Here is an 18,253-nt window from a genome sequence, read left to right on the forward strand (position 1 = left end):
TTGGAACATGTCTCTTCATGTGGTCCTACCTTCCGGTGCTTTGCAAAATATTTCCTCAACAAAGTTGTCTTCTGAAATAAGTCTGATGTATGCTAGCAATTCTGCGACATTTGCTACATCCGTGCTCTCATCCAGCTGCAGAGCGAAACATTCACTAGCTCTCACTTGCTCCAAAAGCTGAGCAGATTTTCACTTTCAGTAGCGGCAGCTCGATTCTGATTGGCTTGAAGGGCGGTCGTGTGATTAAAAAAAACAAAAAATCCTGTTTCCCCTCAAACTTTGAGTGACCCCCGTGGAGCCCCCTGGCGGCCCCCCGGGGGGTCGGGGCCCCCACTTTGAAAAACACTGTCCTAAGCCACAAGCATGGAAGAGTTGCTCCAGCCCGTCTGTCATGTCCTGTGCCGTTCGTTTCACACCCAAACGAATGAACCCAAGGAAATCTGAGCTACACTCTCCCACAGACACAATGTACACCATTTCCTGCTCCACTTTTGTTATGTCTTCTGATCCATCAAAAAGCACACCGCAAAATTCAGCTGCCTTCAATTCTTCATACATCTCTGAAGTGATCGCCTGTGCGATGGTCTCCATGATGCGGCTTCTCTCGAATGATAAGCCGTCCCAACGTTAACTTTAAGCCTCTTGAAAAGCGCAATGTCCTCTTCATATGAACGCATAGGACGTGCATGTTTGGCTTTGTGAAAGGCCAACAGAAACGTATTACTCCGAGCTTGGCGCTGTTCTTCATCGAGTTTATCCTGCCACCTGTCGAGGGGGCGATTGGGGTTCTTATCCTGGCTGCACTTGTCAGCTATCTTCACATCTCTTTGCTCTTCTCATGCTTTTCAAAAGCTGGATGACTAAAGTTCGTAGAACCTATATAAAAGGCGTTGCTTTTATCAGCAAGATTCGGATTTTCTCTGCATATTTTTGCACCACATCTCAGTGCGCTCGTCATCGGTTTGGAGCCAGCCTACATCCTGCAGCCACTTCTCTGCGAATACACGTTTTGTTTGAGCAGGTTCAGTCTGACGTTTTTTGGACGGTGGTGGAGTACCAAAGTAACTACTCAACGTGGCTTGCTTCTTGGACTTTTTTTTCTTACCAGTTGATATGCAACTCGCAAATATCTGTCTCTCTCTCGCTCTCCTCTCTTTTCTCTTCTCCCTCTCAATATTGGTACGCAAATGCGCCTTTTTTCAAATGACCCGGTGTGCATGTGCACCTGTTATGTGCACCCCCGCCAAAAAAGAGAACGCTGCCAAACGGTGCGCACCAGTTATGTGCAGCCCTGTCTATGTGGTTGTAACATTTATATCGTAGAACAAAACGTTAAAATTACTTAATCATGTAATAACCACAGACCTTATTTCAGGCCTCTAACAAATAACCCAAATTGACTTTGAAGAAAGGGAGCCGAAAGTGCTGAAATGCTAACCAGCTTCTAGGATGCATTCCTGCGCCACTCTGAGAAGAAAGGCTAAACATATTGTTTTATATACAATATGTATAGCCTGGACATTTCCTGAACACAGAAAGTTAGAAAATAAAAGGCACGGAGCAGGGTCTCTTCAGATACAGACACACTAGGGTCACAGGTGATGATTGAGATACATTAACAAAGTAAAGCATTGTTGGTTCCAGACCTTTTAGGGTTAACAGTAAGAAGCGTAGTAATAACACTGCGATGGTGTTTTAAGGACGTTACAGCTCTATGTATTTTTCACATATGTTGGGAAAATCAATGCAACTTTCAAAGGAAGCTGAACTTGAGTAACAGTTCTACTGTTCCTGTTAAGTTAAGTACTTTTCCAAACCCAATTTTGAGACAACAGTGCAGCAAACACTTAAGCGCAGTGCAGAGCTGTAGTCGTGCGTTCCCTCTCTCCAGTTGTAGGACTGTGTGTCTAGACAGTGATGTACTCTTTAACAAAGCTCCAGTGGGAGGCAGACCTACTTCTTGGTGTTCTCCTCGATGCGGTTCATGTGGCTGGAAGGTCTCCTCTCGGCCCTCTGAAACAAGAAGGAGCGTCATGGCAGGGCGGAGAATATGCTCTCATTGTTCAGTAAAGACACAACGGTGTGCTGACACGCGAAGACACATCCTTGGGGGAAGTTCAAATGCCCATAAAGTTGGAGGAAATTCGTTTTCACACACATTACTCTTTTTATTTACACACACAATCATTTCATGAGAAGAGGTACACAATGTTTCATTACAACTTTATGGGCAACAGTGTGGGCACATGTTGCCCATTTTTGTATTGTGTGCCTCTTCTGTGACGTGTTTCCATGTTTAACATTTCAAAAAGCTTCTACTGCCCGTGCTGCAGCACCTCAGATACTTATAACACAATACAGGAAAGAGAAAAAAGCTTATTATTAAAGCAAAGATTATTCTCGTCTGTACCAATGCACCTCAATCCCCAAATTAAAACACAGTTTGGTTTATCATACTTTAGAAACCCCAAAACTGAAGTGGACTCAAATAAAGATGTTGCCCTTTAAAAAAAAAATCAGCTTGTAGGACAAAATGTCGCCTAAACTAATGTATTTCTTTGGATTTAAACGTATCAAAAATACGTTTTGTGCGTTGTTTGATCCATGATGAACACAGGCGCCCGACAACACACAAGGCTCTTATTCCACTTACATAACATAGTGGGATATCTACACAACACACAGGAAAGGGAAAACCCCAAAAAGCATTATAGGGCCCCTTTAACAAATAATCAACTGGTCATTCCTATGCATGAGACACACACACACACACACACACACACACACACACACTCACCAGTTTATCCCAGTCGGCTTGTATGTGTGAGGTTCTGTATCTGGGATCAGCATCCAGAGAATGTGTCCTCTCCGTGTTCCACTGCAGCTCTGACCAGAAACCCTGGAGACTGCTGGCCTACACACACACACACACACACACACACACACACACACACACACACACACACACACACACACACACACACACACACACACACACACACACACACACACACACACACACACACACACACACACACACACACACACACACACACACACACACACACACACACACACACACACACACACACACACACACACACACACACACGTATTCTAAATGTCAGAATTAAGTCATTTCCCAGCATTGCGTAACACATGCACCTACAGTCATGTGACAAACACACATTTCATCAGCAACCTTAATGCAAGTTTTATGACTAGAAACACAACAGTCGTGTATATTGTTCAAGAATACTTACAAGCCGTTTTAAAAATAAAAAATGTGATTTAAAAAAATGGAGGTTGTTACCTTGCCTTTGAACACGGGTTCAATATGCAGCTCAGTGGTACACAACACACCAGGGACCTCCAACAGACATGCTGGTATCTCCTAGAAAACACAAGTGTGTGTGTGTGTGTGTGTGTGTGTGTGTGTGTGTGTGTGTGTGTGTGTGTGTGTGTGTGTGTGTGTGTGTGTGTGTGTGTGTGTGTGTGTGTGTGTGTGTGTGTGTGTGTGTGTGTGTGTGTGTGTGTGTGTGTGTGTGTGTGTGTGTGTGTGTGTGTGTGTGTGTGTGTGTGTGTGTGTGTGTGTGTTAAGGCGCAAAGAAAGAAAACAGAATTCAAATTGTGTCCTCATAATGCATTCATACACACACATGGCTGCCTTTTATTTGTATGCGCATTCTCAATTGTATAATTGTGTGTGTGTGTGTGTGTGTGTGTGTGTGTGTGTGTGTGTGTGTGTGTGTGTGTGTGTGTGTGTGTGTGTGTGTGTGTGTGTGTGTGTGTGTGTGTGTGTGTGTGTGTGTGTGTGTGTGTGGTGTGTGTGTGTGTGTGTGTGTGTGTGTGTGTGTGTGTGTGTGTGTGTGTGTGTGTGTGTGGTACCTTCTTGTCGAGCACAGAGGAGTAGGGCAGGACTTTATCCAGGCTGAGAGACTTCTCATAGCTTATTCTGTATAAAGAGGCTGTGTGACAGTGAGGGACAGAGAGAGTACAGTCTGAATTCATTTAATACAGCACAGATTGATTTACTTTATTAGAGGCACGGATGTCTTTTAAGTTCTGGATATGACGGGCCGATGTTTCCAATTTTGCCCACAGGCGAATTATACCTCATTTTAGAATCAATGTTGTATTTGTAAAAGCTAGGCTACATAAGCTATCATCACAGTGTAAGGGCAGTGGCTCTCAACTGGTCAGGCCTCGGGACCCACTCTTTTCTTTGTCAATAAATCTCGACCCAAAATGTTGAACCACTCAAATCTATTCAACAAAAAATCGTGCTGTAATATACGCTTTTCAGCATACAATATTAATTAAAGTGAAGTACAGGGCATATATCCCTTCACGGAACTAAAGTATGCTTTTAAAAAAGGTTTAATGAGATGATGGAGTCAAAGCTGAACTGTATGCTGAAAACCCAACCCCAGAAAAAAGTCTGGGGGGATTCTCCCCCAGGAGATTTAGAAATACTAACATATAAACTACGCATTCTGGTACACTCTGAGAAGAAAATAAATACATCTATTACTACCCGACATTTTAATAATATGTTATGCCATTGTTTGTGTTTCACTTTGTTCTGACAGCTGAACCTGCTGCTCCACACAGAGAGAAGAGTAAAGAGGAGATAGTTTGTGTGAAGGGTAGATAGAAAATCGGGCCTTCAAAATAAAAGTTTGACTTTTTTTTCACTCGCACATCTGCGACCCACTTGAAACAGGTCCACGACCCACTTTTGGGTCGCGACCCACCAGTTGAGAACCACTGGTCTAAGGAACACTATAGCACAGGGGTAGCCAACACGGGGCAACGTGAGTCGCCCGCGGGGCATGTTCAAGCTAATCCAAAATGTATAAAATACACAAAACAAAAAAGGAAATGTAATTAAAAGAATCTACCCTATAAACGAAACCTAATCATAGCGAACTCTATCTACTTACTACAACTCTATATCTATCTAACAGTATCCATAAATTCATGTTGTGCTCAAAGTGCACCAGATTGATGCATTTCACTTCAACATTTTAAAAAACATCTTCCCGGGGGTGCATGCCCCTGGACCCCCCTAGAGGAGGTGAGGACCCCCCTTGAGGATGTGAGGACCCCCCTAGAGGTTGTGAGGTCCCCCCTGGAGGAGGTGAGGACCCCCCTAGAGGATGTGAGGTCCCCCCTGGAGGATGTGAGGACCCCCCTAGAGGTTGTGAGGTCCCCCCTGGAGGAGGTGAGGACCCCCCTAGAGGATGTGAGGTCCCCCCTGGAGGTTGTGAGGTCCCCCCTAGAGGAGGTGAGGACCCCCCTAGAGGTTGTGAGGTCCCCCCTGGAGGAGGTGAGGACCCCCCTAGAGGATGTGAGGACCCCCCTAGAGGTTGTGAGGTCCCCCCTGGAGGAGGTGAGGACCCCCCTAGAGGATGTGAGGTCCCCCCTAGAGGTTGTGAGGTCCACCCCAAATAAAACAGGTTAAAATAATTAAATTGCATCCATTTTCTTTTAGTAAACACTGGAAACGGGTCCTACAGACCCAAACAGCACTCAAAGGTTAAAGGTCAGCATATAATAATGTTAAAATGTGCTAAATATATACACGAAAAGTAGCTCACGACTTGTTTTATTCTTTGAAAGTAGCCCTCATCCTAAAAAAGGTTGGTGACCTCTGCTATAGCACATATTAATTGGGCCATATAACCAGGAGGTAAAAAGGGTCGAGCTCGATTACTTTGACGTAGTATGACACAGGAAAAGCAATTGCCATTTGATTAAAAAGGCACCATTTCTGGTGTTTATGTTGTTAACATCTTTTATATGTTAAGGTTGCTTGTTAGCTTGTTCGCTTGCAAGGATCATGGGTTAATAGGAATGTTTTTGCTCCAGGGTCCGGTTTACATCCGGAATGTTTGCTGCCACTATGCTAATGTAAACTCGGTAGCTCTCTAGTGACTCTTTGCAAAAATACAAGCGAGTATAGTCAAGGTCAGACATTTCAGGGGGTATTATTACCGAAAACACATGATTGAGTGGAGGGGATCTTTAAAATAAAGTACAACCTCTGCCTGATTGTCACATTTAAGATTATCAATCACTTTCCTTAGCGCTGCTCCTGAAGTGTTGTCCGTCTGGAAGTCTGACCTTTCCTTTGAACATGTCATAATGAATTTAGTTTGACACAACGTAATAGGTTTTATAAAGTGCTTTATATTTTGAGGCAAGATTTCCATTTTCAACCGTACTTTGCTCCAGTTTAGAGAATGTCTGTGTCTATTCAAGACGTGGATCAGCCATCTTTATCCAAACAAATACTTTTTTGTTGGTGAGACAGACCGATCCAGATCCACTATAGTTTAATGTGGAGGATTTGTGGCTACTCTCCCTATTTTAGCCTCAGGATTAAGCAGTCAATACGGCTGATGTTATTCACACAGCAGACCGAATGTTGACAGGAAGGACATCGTTTGTCGGTAGTTAAACAGAGTAAAGCTTGAACATCCAGATCGGTCGTGTGCGAATATTAAACCTTCTGTGGAGTAGCTAATAAAGATGCTATTCTACGATAAGTCCGACAGAGATATTACAGGATGTTTCATGAAGACATCGGTCTTTTTATTCTGTGTTTGAACAATGTATCTCATTATATTATTCACCGCTTGAGAAACAGGCTTTTGTCAGTTTTCTTACCCACTAAATCCCACCACACTCACTATGATATATTAGTGAGCACAGGCTTCTTATGTTTTATTTATGAGGCCAACATAATTGTCTTCATATACAGTAACCCTTGTTTTAATAGGACCTCTGTGTATTAGACCTAGTAGTGACAGCAGCTTGAATAATATGCTAATGTATTCCGCAAGGTGCTCCGACAGCAATGATTTTCAAACTTTTTTCAATAATGTACCCCCTTTGAAAAAAAAATGCAGCCAAGTACCCCCTGATCAGCGCAAAAACTATTTGTTAGGGAAGAAATGCCTATATAAAGACGTACAGCACAGCGCTGCACCATCGGGGTCTGATTTATTAAAACAACAACATTGTAACTCAGAAACACTTAAATGCTACATTTCAAATGTTTACAATCCATCACTAAATTCATGGCAAACAAATTTTAACATCATGCAATAACACTAAGACGACATTAGTTGCATTGAACTGATCTTGTTAATAAGTTGTACTTACAATGTAGTGAGAAACATGGGCTTGTGCTTCACTGAGGATCTTTGTTATTCTGACAGGAAGGCCACTGCAGTTATTACACTTCGCGTTTAAAAAAAAAATTAACATAAAATAAATCTCACGTACCCCCTGCAGTACTCCAACGTACCCCTAGGGGTCCGCATACCCCCTGCAGTACTCCAACGTACCCCTAGGGGTCCGCGTACCCCCTACAGTACTCCAACGTACCCCTAGGGGTACCCCCATTTGACAACCACTGTCCTACAGTATATATAATGTGATGCTCTAGGACGGTGTGTGTCCTAGAGCAATGTGAAATTAATTTCATGTACTCTTATATTTTCTTCAAGCAGACATCATGGGGCATTTGAACAGAGGTGGAATAAGTACTCGAATATTTAAGTAAGTAAAAGTATTAATACCACAGTGTAGAAATACACCTGCATCCCAGTAAATGTGCAAAAGTATGAGCATCCAAAAAGAAATTAAAGTAGCTGAACTAAAAGTAATCAATATGCAGAATGGCCATTTTCGGAGTGATATATTTGAATACTACCGGATTGTAATTAATGACGCATTAATGTGGTCATTATTTAAATGCCACAGCTGGTAATGCCTTTTTTTTTTTTACTGCCAGCAATCTTAATTCATGATAGTACATTATTCATTAGTTGATTTACATATCTTGTAAAAAATATGAACCTGCAAAGTCACTATGAACTAAAGCTGTCAACCAAATGTGCTTCCAAAATATAGTTGAGAAAAGCACAAAATGAAAAGTACAAATACCTGTAAGTTGTACTTAAGTGCAGATCTCGAGTGAATGTACTTTGTGACGTGCCAACACTGCGTTGAAATGTGTTTCTGCTCCGGGACTAAATCATATTTTTTCTCCCAAGGTCTCTAATTGCGACTCTGGCACAAGTTTGCAAGAGAAACATAGTCAAACGGAGCTGATGAAAGAATCCAGTTGTGTGTAGATGAGATGTAAGCAGCCTGGTAACCGCAAGCAGAAGGAGACAGCGTGAAAAGAAGAAGTGGAACCGAGCAGATTTGTGTCCCAGATGCTTCGGCTGCTACTGACCTAGAATGAACTCTTGGATCTGATCAAAGGAGTCGAAGGCGTTCACGTTGTCAAAGAGCCACTCGGTGATCTGGAGGGAGACACGCAGGAGACGGGCGTCAATGAGCGGGAGATGCAGAACATACTGTAGTCGTTTTTGTTATTTTCTCACATTCCCCGTTACATCCATTCGTGCTCCAATTTAGATGAACCGTTTCTTTAACCCTTAGATCAGGGGTGTCAAACTCAAGGCCCGGGGGCCACATTCGGCCCGCAACTTCATTGTATGTGGCCCCACAAGAGCTTTCAAAGAATATAATATGTTTATTATACGGTTACATACTACAGAAGCACGTTGCCCATAAACTACATGTCCCACAATGCATCTCAAATATGACTTTTTTCTCAGAATTTGCCTTTTTTTCTTCAAAATATGCATTTTTTCATAGAATTCCTTTTTCTCAGAATTAGATTTTTATTTCAAAATGTCACTTCTATTTATTTTTTCTCCAGAATTTGGCTTTTCTTTTTAAATCATTTTGGGACATACGCACTGAAAAGACTTCTGCTTTCAGACATAGTTAATTATGAAGTCATTACCCTATCCGATGATAATCCAATGCAGAGGCAATGATGTAATATAACACATTATTTTATATATATGATATATTTATATATGTATTTTTATATCGTCTTAAAGTTACAACCGGCCCTTTGAGTGCAACCATAATGCTGATGTGGCCCGCGATGAAATTGAGTTTGACACCCCTGCCTTAGATGCATAAGTGGGTCTTTTTGACCCGGTGAGGTGGTTTTCTTAGAGTATCTTTGTAATTACATTTTTTTTATCATTTCATATTCCAGCTATTCCTCAAAAAACATGTTTTGAATATCATGCCATTAAAAAAATGTATTCGGCGTGACGTTGAAGCAGTGACCCTGCTGTAGTTCCTTTACAGCATAACGCTAGCATTTAGCTTCTGGCGACTAGATTTATGATTAGAAAATTATAAAAGTAGGGTAGACATGTGGAGATTATCCGGCTGGACAAAACGTGATCCGTCTCTTAAATGTGTCTCAACCACAGACCTGATTTCCAGCTATTTTCCAAAACCCTATGGAGAAATTGCATTGCGTTTTGTCGAAGGAACCGGAAGGAGTTTACTTCCCGGTTTTAGGACGCGTCACTGCGGCACTCTATTGTTTGATATACTAATGTTTCAATTACAAATAAAGATGTCCTCAAGAGAGCCTCTGCAAATCTCAGAGTTAGAGTGAAACCTTATATTATGCAGCCCATTCCTCCGATGAAAAATATCAGAAAACATTCTGCATAACATATGTGTGAAGAGAAAGAAAAGTAAATCAACATAATGTGCATAGCATTATCTTAAAATAACGAACAATAACACTGTCCATCACTTTTTTATCTGCACTCCTGAAGCTAAGTGACTCATTTAACCTCTAAAGAAAGAATGTATTGTAATCTATCAGGACGGCGGGGACGTCTGAGTCATAGTCAGCGCTGTTTCCAGGAAAATATTTGCCCTTTTCTCTCTCTCCTTGTCTGGCTCCGTTTGATCTCTGTCCATATGTGTGCGCTCCTTTAATGTTTTATTACAGCTTTTCTTTCTCCTCCCTCCACCTGCGCACCTCAAGGTCGACACCTACCGAGTTCACACAGAAGTGCAGAAAAGCTGCCTTAATCAATGTATTGCTACTTTGTCATCATGAAAGCACCTTGCAGTGAAAGGAACATGCAATTCATCAATGGTGAGTGCATTCTCTGTCAGATTTTGTTTTATTAAAATCAATTTTTGGGTTATTGTGGGTCCAGACGATGTGTTTATTTTGAAGGTAAAAAAGGTGACCTGATGCTAAATGTCAACCCTTTTGTCCTCCCATCTCCTTTCCTGTCTTTTTTCCATTTGTGTACCTTCAGCTCCAGGTTCGGGTCGTTTCCCAGGTACACCAGCAGGCAGTGGAGGGCGGCCATGCGCTGAGGGTCAGTCTTGCTGCTGGGACACCTTGGACACGGGTGACATGATACAGCAAATTAACTTTTATACAACATAAGCACATTCAAACACGCAGCAGAAGCACAGGCAGACAACCAACATTTGGGTACAGCAGTGTGATACATGAGCCGTTTAAAAGTGGGATTTATGAATGAATGAAGCAAAAAAGAACAAAATGTTGTGAAATAACCGACAGGGGCCCCCGGATGTGTCCGCATTGAGCATGATGGTTGACATTTCTGGCAATGAGTCAAGCTATAGTTGTTCTTACATCCAACTAATATTGAAGTGTGTGTGTGTGTGTGTGTGTGTGTGTGTGTGTGTGTGTGTGTGTGTGTGTGTGTGTGTGTGTGTGTGTGTGTGTGTGTGTGTGTGTGTGTGTGTGTGTGTGTGTGTGTGTGTGTGTGTGTGTGTGTGTGTGTGTGTGTGTGTGTGTGTGTGTGTGTGTGTGTGTGTGTGTGTGTGTGTGTGGATGCGATTATCTTCACACTTATATACATGGATGTTGCTGAGGACCCAAATCGTGACGTGTTGCGTATGGGAGTAGTGTATTACATGTACACATTGTGTAGTGTACTCTTGAGGTACACTACTTAAGTCACCGTGACATCACTCATTGGTTCGTTGGCCAACGTTTGGAAATGCCGAGTTTGTTTTTTTGGAAACAGAAGTGACGTTAGACGGTAGAGAAAAAAAAGATTAACGAGACAATTTTAGAAGACCGGAATGTTAAAATTAACTTTCATGAACTGAAAACATTGTGGTAGCGACCTGACAATTCGTAGCGTACTCTGCTTTTTTCTCTCTATTTTAATCCACATCGGACCAATATTAACAAATTCAATAGAACCATGATGCATCGACGAAGCGATTTAGACCATAAACTCATTAAGAAAATATTCCTTGATGTTATAATTTGAGTGAGACGTAGGGTACATTTCTCATAGACTTCGAGACAATCTGACTTTTCTTGCAACCAGTGAAGTGTCCCCCTGCTGGCTTTAAAAAGTAATGCATGTTTACAGCACTTGCACATCGGGTAAGGCTCGTTCGGCAAAGCTGACAACATTACATTCAAGAACAGATAAAGAAATTGGAAAGAGAGAGATCTATGCGACATGTCTATTTGTCAGTTTGACTCATTCGATCAACTTCTCACTTGAAGGGTGTTTGAAGGGTGATGAGCTGTTTAGATACTTGTGTAGATTCTTGAGGCTTAGCAATTGGCTCGTTTCAACCATAGTCTGTATTTATAGACAGGAACATTTCGCACCAGTTTATCCCAAGACACTGCAGGTGTGTATGTTCCAAAATAACCGTAAAAAAAAGACTTCTCCTTTCCACCTGCTCGCTGTATATATATATACCTCCCTCTGCTCTCAAGTTCCTCATCTATGTATAGCAACATTAACCCTGATAGACATGAATCATTTATTTCCTCATAAAGTCTTGAAGCACGCTCACCTGGAAGGAGCTCGCAGGATCTTCAGCAGGAAGGCAGGGCTCAGCTCGGCCTCGTGGATCCTGCCGCTGCCCAGGTCCAACACACTCCCACTGGACTCTTCTTCTGAGTGCAACACTGTGACGTCAGCTGACTCAGACTGCAAACCCAGGTCCACATCAAGACCTGAAGGTCGTCCAGACGGGGAGAGACAGAGAAAACAAATCAAATTAAATTAGGTTTCTCCCATGTTCCCCTTTAAACTGTGGGTTTTTCTCCGGAAGTGTTTCCTTGTACGATGTGAGGGTCTCTAAGGACAGAGGGTGTCGTTTTCTCATACCGATATTCTGCACAAACTGTGCTGTTGTATTTGCTGTAAAGTGTCTTTAATGTAGGGTCTTTTTTATTATCTGTACAGCACTTTGGCTCGACCAAAAAGCGTTTAAAAATGTGCTATATAAATAAAACTTGATTTGATTTGAAAATGAAAGCTGTGTGTTTGTACAGGATCCATGTTCAACCCTACGGTCGTTCTTGGGTCAAATATGATCGACTGACTTCTTTCATCAGTCATAAATAATGTGTTTTACATTTGATTGCCTCAAGGCCTTATGATATCCTCCACGGTAGGCATGGGAACATATTTCGTTGCTGATGTATATATAATAACTTTTTCTTATTGTATTATATGTATATTTTCTACTTTATTTCTAATTTGTATTGTACAATGCCATCAATAAAGTAATATCTTATCTTATACAGTAAGCACTTTCATTACATTTTGAGTGGTTTAGTTAACTTTGTAACACCTATGATGTTCCCGGTTAAAAATGACCACCATAGGAAATGTATGGGTAACCCTACAGTACATGATGTTCATCCATCAGACAAATCAAATACATTTTCAGTGTCTATTCTTTGTTTATGTACTCCAGTTATTCATGCTAACCAGTAGAATGAGACATTGTTTACAGCTTAAACGGGTGTTAAATTAAAAGCGGTGATGATTAATGGTTGTTGTGTTAATGTAAGAGCAGTTGAAACGAACACGACAGGAAGGTTAAGAAATCTAATCAGGGAAAAAGGGGCTTGTAGTGTGGACGAGAAAGGAAGTAAACAAACTGCTAATTGAACAAAGACCTTGTCTCACCAGAGAGAAAGAGGGAGTGACACACCATCTCCTGCTGCCTGGTGTTGATGCAGTGGAGGAAATGGTCCTGCAGGTACACCAGGATGTGGTAACCTACGAGAAAACAACAGCCTCACTTATACACCTGTTATATTAGTATTCTGTTTGCACACCAGACCGAGGACACATGCGCTCATTTGTAGGTATTCATGTAAACCTCTCACACACTTGAGCTGAATTGGATTCTGAGGCATGTGTGTGTGACTGTTTTACATTTCTGTGTGTGCAATGACCTATAGGAATGAAGAGCGGATGGAGATGTGTGGCTTTCTGCTCGCTGCCCAGAGACACTCTGAACGTCTTGCTGCAGTCTGCAGGAGGAGAAGAAAAATCCAATTTTCTCAGCATATGCTCAAGATAAAAACAGAAGCGTAGGAATAGAGACAGCAAAAATAAATGAGTTATTTAAAAACAAATGTAAACAGAGAGAATGCACACCGTTGTGGACTAAAAGCACAGTGTAGATCACTTCCTGTCTGGCTTTGAGATGTTGGCTGTAGCACACACACATGCTTCCTAAAGACAAACCATAGGGACAGAAAGCTTATGGATCACACAGTGGGGCAACATCAGTGAAAACATGCATGACGTTCAATAAGAAATTAAATTAGGTGTTAGGCAGTCGGATTTCGTATTTGGTTTTGAAATCAAAGCCTCAATCTCATGAATAAATTAATCAAATGGTAATTCAAGGTTTGAATTCTAATATGAAAAGATGCAATCATTTGGAAAAGTCTTGTTCCAAAACACTGAACATTACTTTTTGTTGAGGGTGACATAAACTAATACATGTAAATTGTTGGTGCCTTTGATGGCAATCACATAGGACTATTTTAAAGAGGCCCTGTTGTGCATTTGGGGTGTTCCCTTTCCTGTAGTGTGTGACATAGGTTTTTGTGAATGGTCTGCAAAGGCTAATGGGGAGTGTTCGAGTGTTTCTCCCACACTCGAAACCCTACCTGAAACCCCTCCATTGGACTCCTTTGTTTACTTCTGTGACACATTATAAACCATACTGTACACAGATTCAACTTGCCTTTTTTAGTGATCATTATTACATTACATTATATGTCACTTTTATCCAAAGCGACTTCAGTACTGTAATTCAGTACTATGGGCAATCCCCAAAGGAGTTGACGCAGTGGGACTCGAACTTCCCATCTCCTGATTCAAAGTGCAGCGCACTATCCACTGAGCTACAGCCTCCCCATGATCAGAACAATCATTTTGAAACCAAATTCTTCCAACAATCTTTGGATTATTTAATATTCACTGGAATTGTTCATTACAAAATCAGCCTTGATTTTCTAAATCTGATTTGTTGTGCATATAATTCGATTGTTATTATTATAACTTCTGTTAAAACTTACTTTCTTGTTTTCAGAAATAGAAATGCAAAACACAAACATATTTAGGATTAGTCATGAACTGTAACCACAAGTTAGTTTATTTACATCTCTAGAGGGTGGGGGAACAAATCTGTGACTGAAATATTATTCATGAAACAATGTTTGTGTGTTACCTATTATGTTTGTGAACACTTTCAGCCTCAGGGGCTCCTGCTCTGGGCTATTCTGGTGATAGTGGTCGAACCCCAGATTTACAAAGCTGTTGGACACACACAGAAAAATTATTTATTTGAGTAAATTATATAAATAAAGAAATACATTAAATATTTTCAGCATGAACAACTTGTACAGTAGAGGAAGTGTGAGGAAAATCCTTTTATCTCCTTTGATTACAATACCATATCAAGAAATTGAGAATATAGAATAAAATAACTGCTGAAAAATATATTTAATATACTAAGCTAGCAGTGGTTGCCTTACTTGACTGTGCGGAAAAGATTAGCAGGAGACTCTAATGGGAATTCCAACTGTGGGAGAAGATTTTTAAAAGCACATTAAAAAACAAAACATTTTGAATATGATTCGAGCAAAAGACTGGTTATCTATTAAAGTGTAAGACATCAAGATGATTCACCATAGTTTCGCAGTTATGGTTGGGGTAAAACTGCACACATCGCATGAGAAACTTGTCCTGTGAAAGACACATGATAGGGAGTTATTAAACGTACCTAGTCTGCCTAAACTGGTCATTTTAGATGATGTTATAAAATGCAATGTCCTCACAAGTACAGTAGTACATGCCTGAGGGTGTGTCACACTATGCGTGAGATAGTAGACTCGTTGTGTGTGTCCGTCCCACTGGAGCCAGCAGAAGTCCTCCACGATCCTCTCTGCTGTTTTTTAACAAACGCTCCGGATTTGCCATCACCTGGTTCACACAAACACAAATACATTCAGCTTTGTGGGCACAATGGATTCTTAATGCAAATAACCCACAAGGGCACGAGGCGTTAGGGGTGGGCGATATGACGATATTATATCGTCGTGACGATATTAGGTCTCCACGATATGCTTTTTCAGAGATATCGTATCTATCGTGATAAAAACTAAAAAAAAACAAACAAAACGTTTCCCTTCAGTTATGCTAAAGTATTTTATTGCACTTCAAGTCTAAAGTTTACATTTTAATTGTTTGCACTGACTTTTCCTCATTGATGTTTTATGTTTTACTTAGTTATGTTTTACCCTCCTTTTCATGTTTATTGATGTTCACTGCTAGTGCTACCTCAGAAAGTTCATGTTTATACTGAGAAACTGTGCCTTGAAGCCATATCAAAATGTTGAATTGTTCATTCAGGGATTCATTTCAGAAATAAAACCAGCTTGAAATGCTATGTTGGTCTGTTACGCCTTTTTGTTTTAGTTTCTGTCACCTTGTAGGTGCTTGTACTGTTAAGTAACTTGAAAAATAACCATAATAACCGACATGAAAAAAATATCGTGATATATATCGTCTATCGTGATACTGCTTGAAAAATATCGTGATAATATATTTTTCAATATTGCCCACCCCTACGTGGCGTTATGGCTGGATAATGAGGTAGAACCATATATTCAAGGCACTGGGTTTAGTAAACAAATCACAACCTATTTACTTATTATTTACTGGATATTTGTGGAATTCAGAGCTTTAAAAAACAGCACAGAACCCTCCGGCAAGACAAATTCTCTATGCAATGCATAGCTTTGCTGAAGGGCCACCTTTGGGACTTCTTTATAAAGTAAGGATCTGGATAAAGTACAAACAGAAAAGTGGTGAATTTAGATTCTAACTCACCACTCTGTAACCCTCCTGTTTCGTCAGCATAACATGGTAGAGATCGACATCTGAAACACACAGAAGGATATACATAAATACAACTGTATTCAATTATATGTGTCCCCGAGAAGGCGTTTTTTTTCCCCTCAAAATGTAAGAAAAAGACAGATTATGTCTCTAAATGTGATGATGTGTTTCGTTAGAGATTAGTGAAATATCGCCCACACAGACACACTCACATCCGTCCTCAGTCAGCAGCAGCAGGTGGCTCTCCAGCACTGATCTCCTGTCAGTTTCAGCGTGCAGGAACTGGAGGCAGAAAACACGAGTCAGCATCTCGCGGTTTACAACAGCTACCAGATGGAGGAGTTTATTTGATGATTTCCATATTTTAATGCAGGCCTTAAACATTCTTGGCATTTATTTAAATTAGCGGTTTTGGCAACTGGACGAGAAACACACGGTAAGGAACACGGGCAGCCAACAGCGGCTTAATAAAGTTAAATAATACACAGAGAACTAAGAAAGAGAGATATGTAAAGCATGATTAAGTGAGTAAGAGAGGAAATGGAAATTACAATCACAAACAGTAACAAGAATATGGCACAGATGCACAATAACTGCAACATCAGCTCCTGACACACCCACACAAACCACACACACACACCCACACACACTCACACAACACAAACACACACACACACTCACACACACACACACACACTACACAACACACACACACACACACACCACAACACACACACACACACACAACACACACACACACACACAACACACACACACACACACCACACAACACACACCACACACACAGTACCTGCACTTTGACCTGCAGTCTACCGCCTTGAGGACTTTAGTGTTGTTGATGGGATGGATCTCGATCAGGAGCGTTAGACACTTGGATACAAAAACACAACATGAGAAATGATTTGAATAAGGTAACGTGGAATTTAAAAAAAAGGCGTTATGATGAAGAGATCTCGGTGTTACTTGGTTTGAGGCGCTCCTCTCCTCTGGTGTTTTGTGCCAAGCTGACAGCTGGGAGGGCAAACAAAGCACAGGCAAGGGTCATGAGACTTCATTTGCATATATATATATATCTACACTAAATCAGCATCTCTTCAACTATGATCTGGCACCATTAATCATTAATATGCTAACAAACTTCCCATTTCTTTTGGGTTGCAAAATAATAATGTTATAGAGATACTTAACTGCTCCCTAGACGCTTAGATAATTTATTATTTAGACCCGAGTTTGGTCGCTCACTTAATTGCCTAATTAAGGGTCAGAGTTTCGCCTCATTTGCTGCTAACTATTTAATCTGTAAGTAAGAGAGGCTCACCTAACAGGGTCTCTCCTTGTTCAGGGAGCAGCTGCTGACACACACTGCTTGTCAAATGTGTACAGGAGCTGTTGGAGAGAAAGCACAGCCTCATGGGAAAATGCCAACACACACAAGCACAACAATCAAAATCTGAAGGAGACACACACACACAGACAGTACCTTGTTCTGTTTGGTGTTGGAGTCAAATTTCCCAATCCTGGTAGTCCCTGTTGCTCCCTATCAAAAGAAGGAACCCTCTAGTTACATGTAGGTCATTAAAGAGGCACTTTTCCCTTTCCTTTTAGGGTGTTATATGTTTTCGTGCATGTCAAAATCCCAAAGTTTTCTATTAGCTAGCGCTCCAATACATTGTAAGTGATAGGGTGTGTGTGTGTGGTGTGTGTGTGTGTGTGGTGTGTGGTGTGTGTGGGTGTGTGGTGTGGTGTGTGTGTGTGTGTGTGGGTGTGTGTGTGTGTGTGTGTGTGGTGTGGTGTGTGTGTGTGGGTGTGTGTGTGTGTGTGTGTGTGTGTGTGGTGTGGATGCGATTATCTTCACACTTATATACATGGATGTTGCTGAGGACCCAATCGTGACGTGTTGCGTATGGGAGTAGTGTATTACATGTACACATTGTGTAGTGTACTCTTGAGGTACACTACTTAAGTCACCGTGACATCACTCATTGGTTCGTTGGCCAACGTTTGGAAATGCCGAGTTTGTTTTTTTGGAAACAGAAGTGACGTTAGACGGTAGAGAAAAAAAAGATTAACGAGACAATTTTAGAAGACCGGAATGTTAAAATTAACTTTCATGAACTGAAAACATTGTGGTAGCGACCTGACAATTCGTAGCGTAC

The 18,253-nt window shown here is 41.1% G+C and overlaps 2 protein-coding genes across 2 annotated transcripts in view; both read right to left on the reverse strand.

Moving 5' to 3' along the window:
- LOC117439121 (gamma-secretase-activating protein-like) overlaps positions 1-18,253 on the reverse strand; it is a 47,424-nt gene that overhangs the window by 20,168 nt on the left and 9,003 nt on the right. The window contains exons 12-22 of the mRNA XM_071201795.1: positions 14,404-14,489; positions 13,320-13,397; positions 13,115-13,192; positions 12,843-12,935; positions 11,716-11,878; positions 10,170-10,260; positions 8,255-8,324; positions 3,889-3,968; positions 3,314-3,394; positions 2,798-2,914; positions 1,958-2,013 (exon numbers count right to left, since the gene is read on the reverse strand). Of these exons, the coding sequence (XP_071057896.1) occupies positions 1,958-2,013; positions 2,798-2,914; positions 3,314-3,394; positions 3,889-3,968; positions 8,255-8,324; positions 10,170-10,260; positions 11,716-11,878; positions 12,843-12,935; positions 13,115-13,192; positions 13,320-13,397; positions 14,404-14,489 (993 nt within the window). The remainder of the gene's footprint in view (positions 1-1,957; positions 2,014-2,797; positions 2,915-3,313; positions 3,395-3,888; positions 3,969-8,254; positions 8,325-10,169; positions 10,261-11,715; positions 11,879-12,842; positions 12,936-13,114; positions 13,193-13,319; positions 13,398-14,403; positions 14,490-18,253) is intronic.
- On the reverse strand, positions 15,037-16,393 carry LOC117439123 (gamma-secretase-activating protein-like). Its single transcript, XM_071201794.1, has 3 exons — positions 16,289-16,393; positions 16,068-16,117; positions 15,037-15,158 (listed from the first exon to the last, which is right to left on the reverse strand). The coding sequence occupies exons 1-3, from the start codon at positions 16,383-16,385 to the stop codon at positions 15,048-15,050; spliced, it is 258 nt and encodes an 85-aa protein (XP_071057895.1). The 5' UTR covers positions 16,386-16,393; the 3' UTR covers positions 15,037-15,047.

Source organism: Pseudochaenichthys georgianus, chromosome 23, assembly GCF_902827115.2.
Source record: "Pseudochaenichthys georgianus chromosome 23, fPseGeo1.2, whole genome shotgun sequence".
NCBI lineage: Eukaryota > Metazoa > Chordata > Actinopteri > Perciformes > Channichthyidae > Pseudochaenichthys > Pseudochaenichthys georgianus.

What these genes read in the sequence shown, in the direction of transcription:
- LOC117439123 (XM_071201794.1), bottom strand. Translation starts at nt 16,385, where the DNA reads ATGCTGACTCGTGTTTTCTGCCTCCAGTTCCTGCACGCTGAAACTGAC. An exon ending in GCTGCTGACTGAGGACGGAT is followed by an intron (nt 16,118 to 16,288) that starts GTGAGTGTGTCT and finishes TGTGTGTTTCAG; the next exon opens with ATGTCGATCTCTACCATGTT. An exon ending in AACAGGAGGGTTACAGAGTG is followed by an intron (nt 15,159 to 16,067) that starts GTGAGTTAGAAT and finishes TGTGTGAACCAG; the next exon opens with GTGATGGCAAATCCGGAGCG.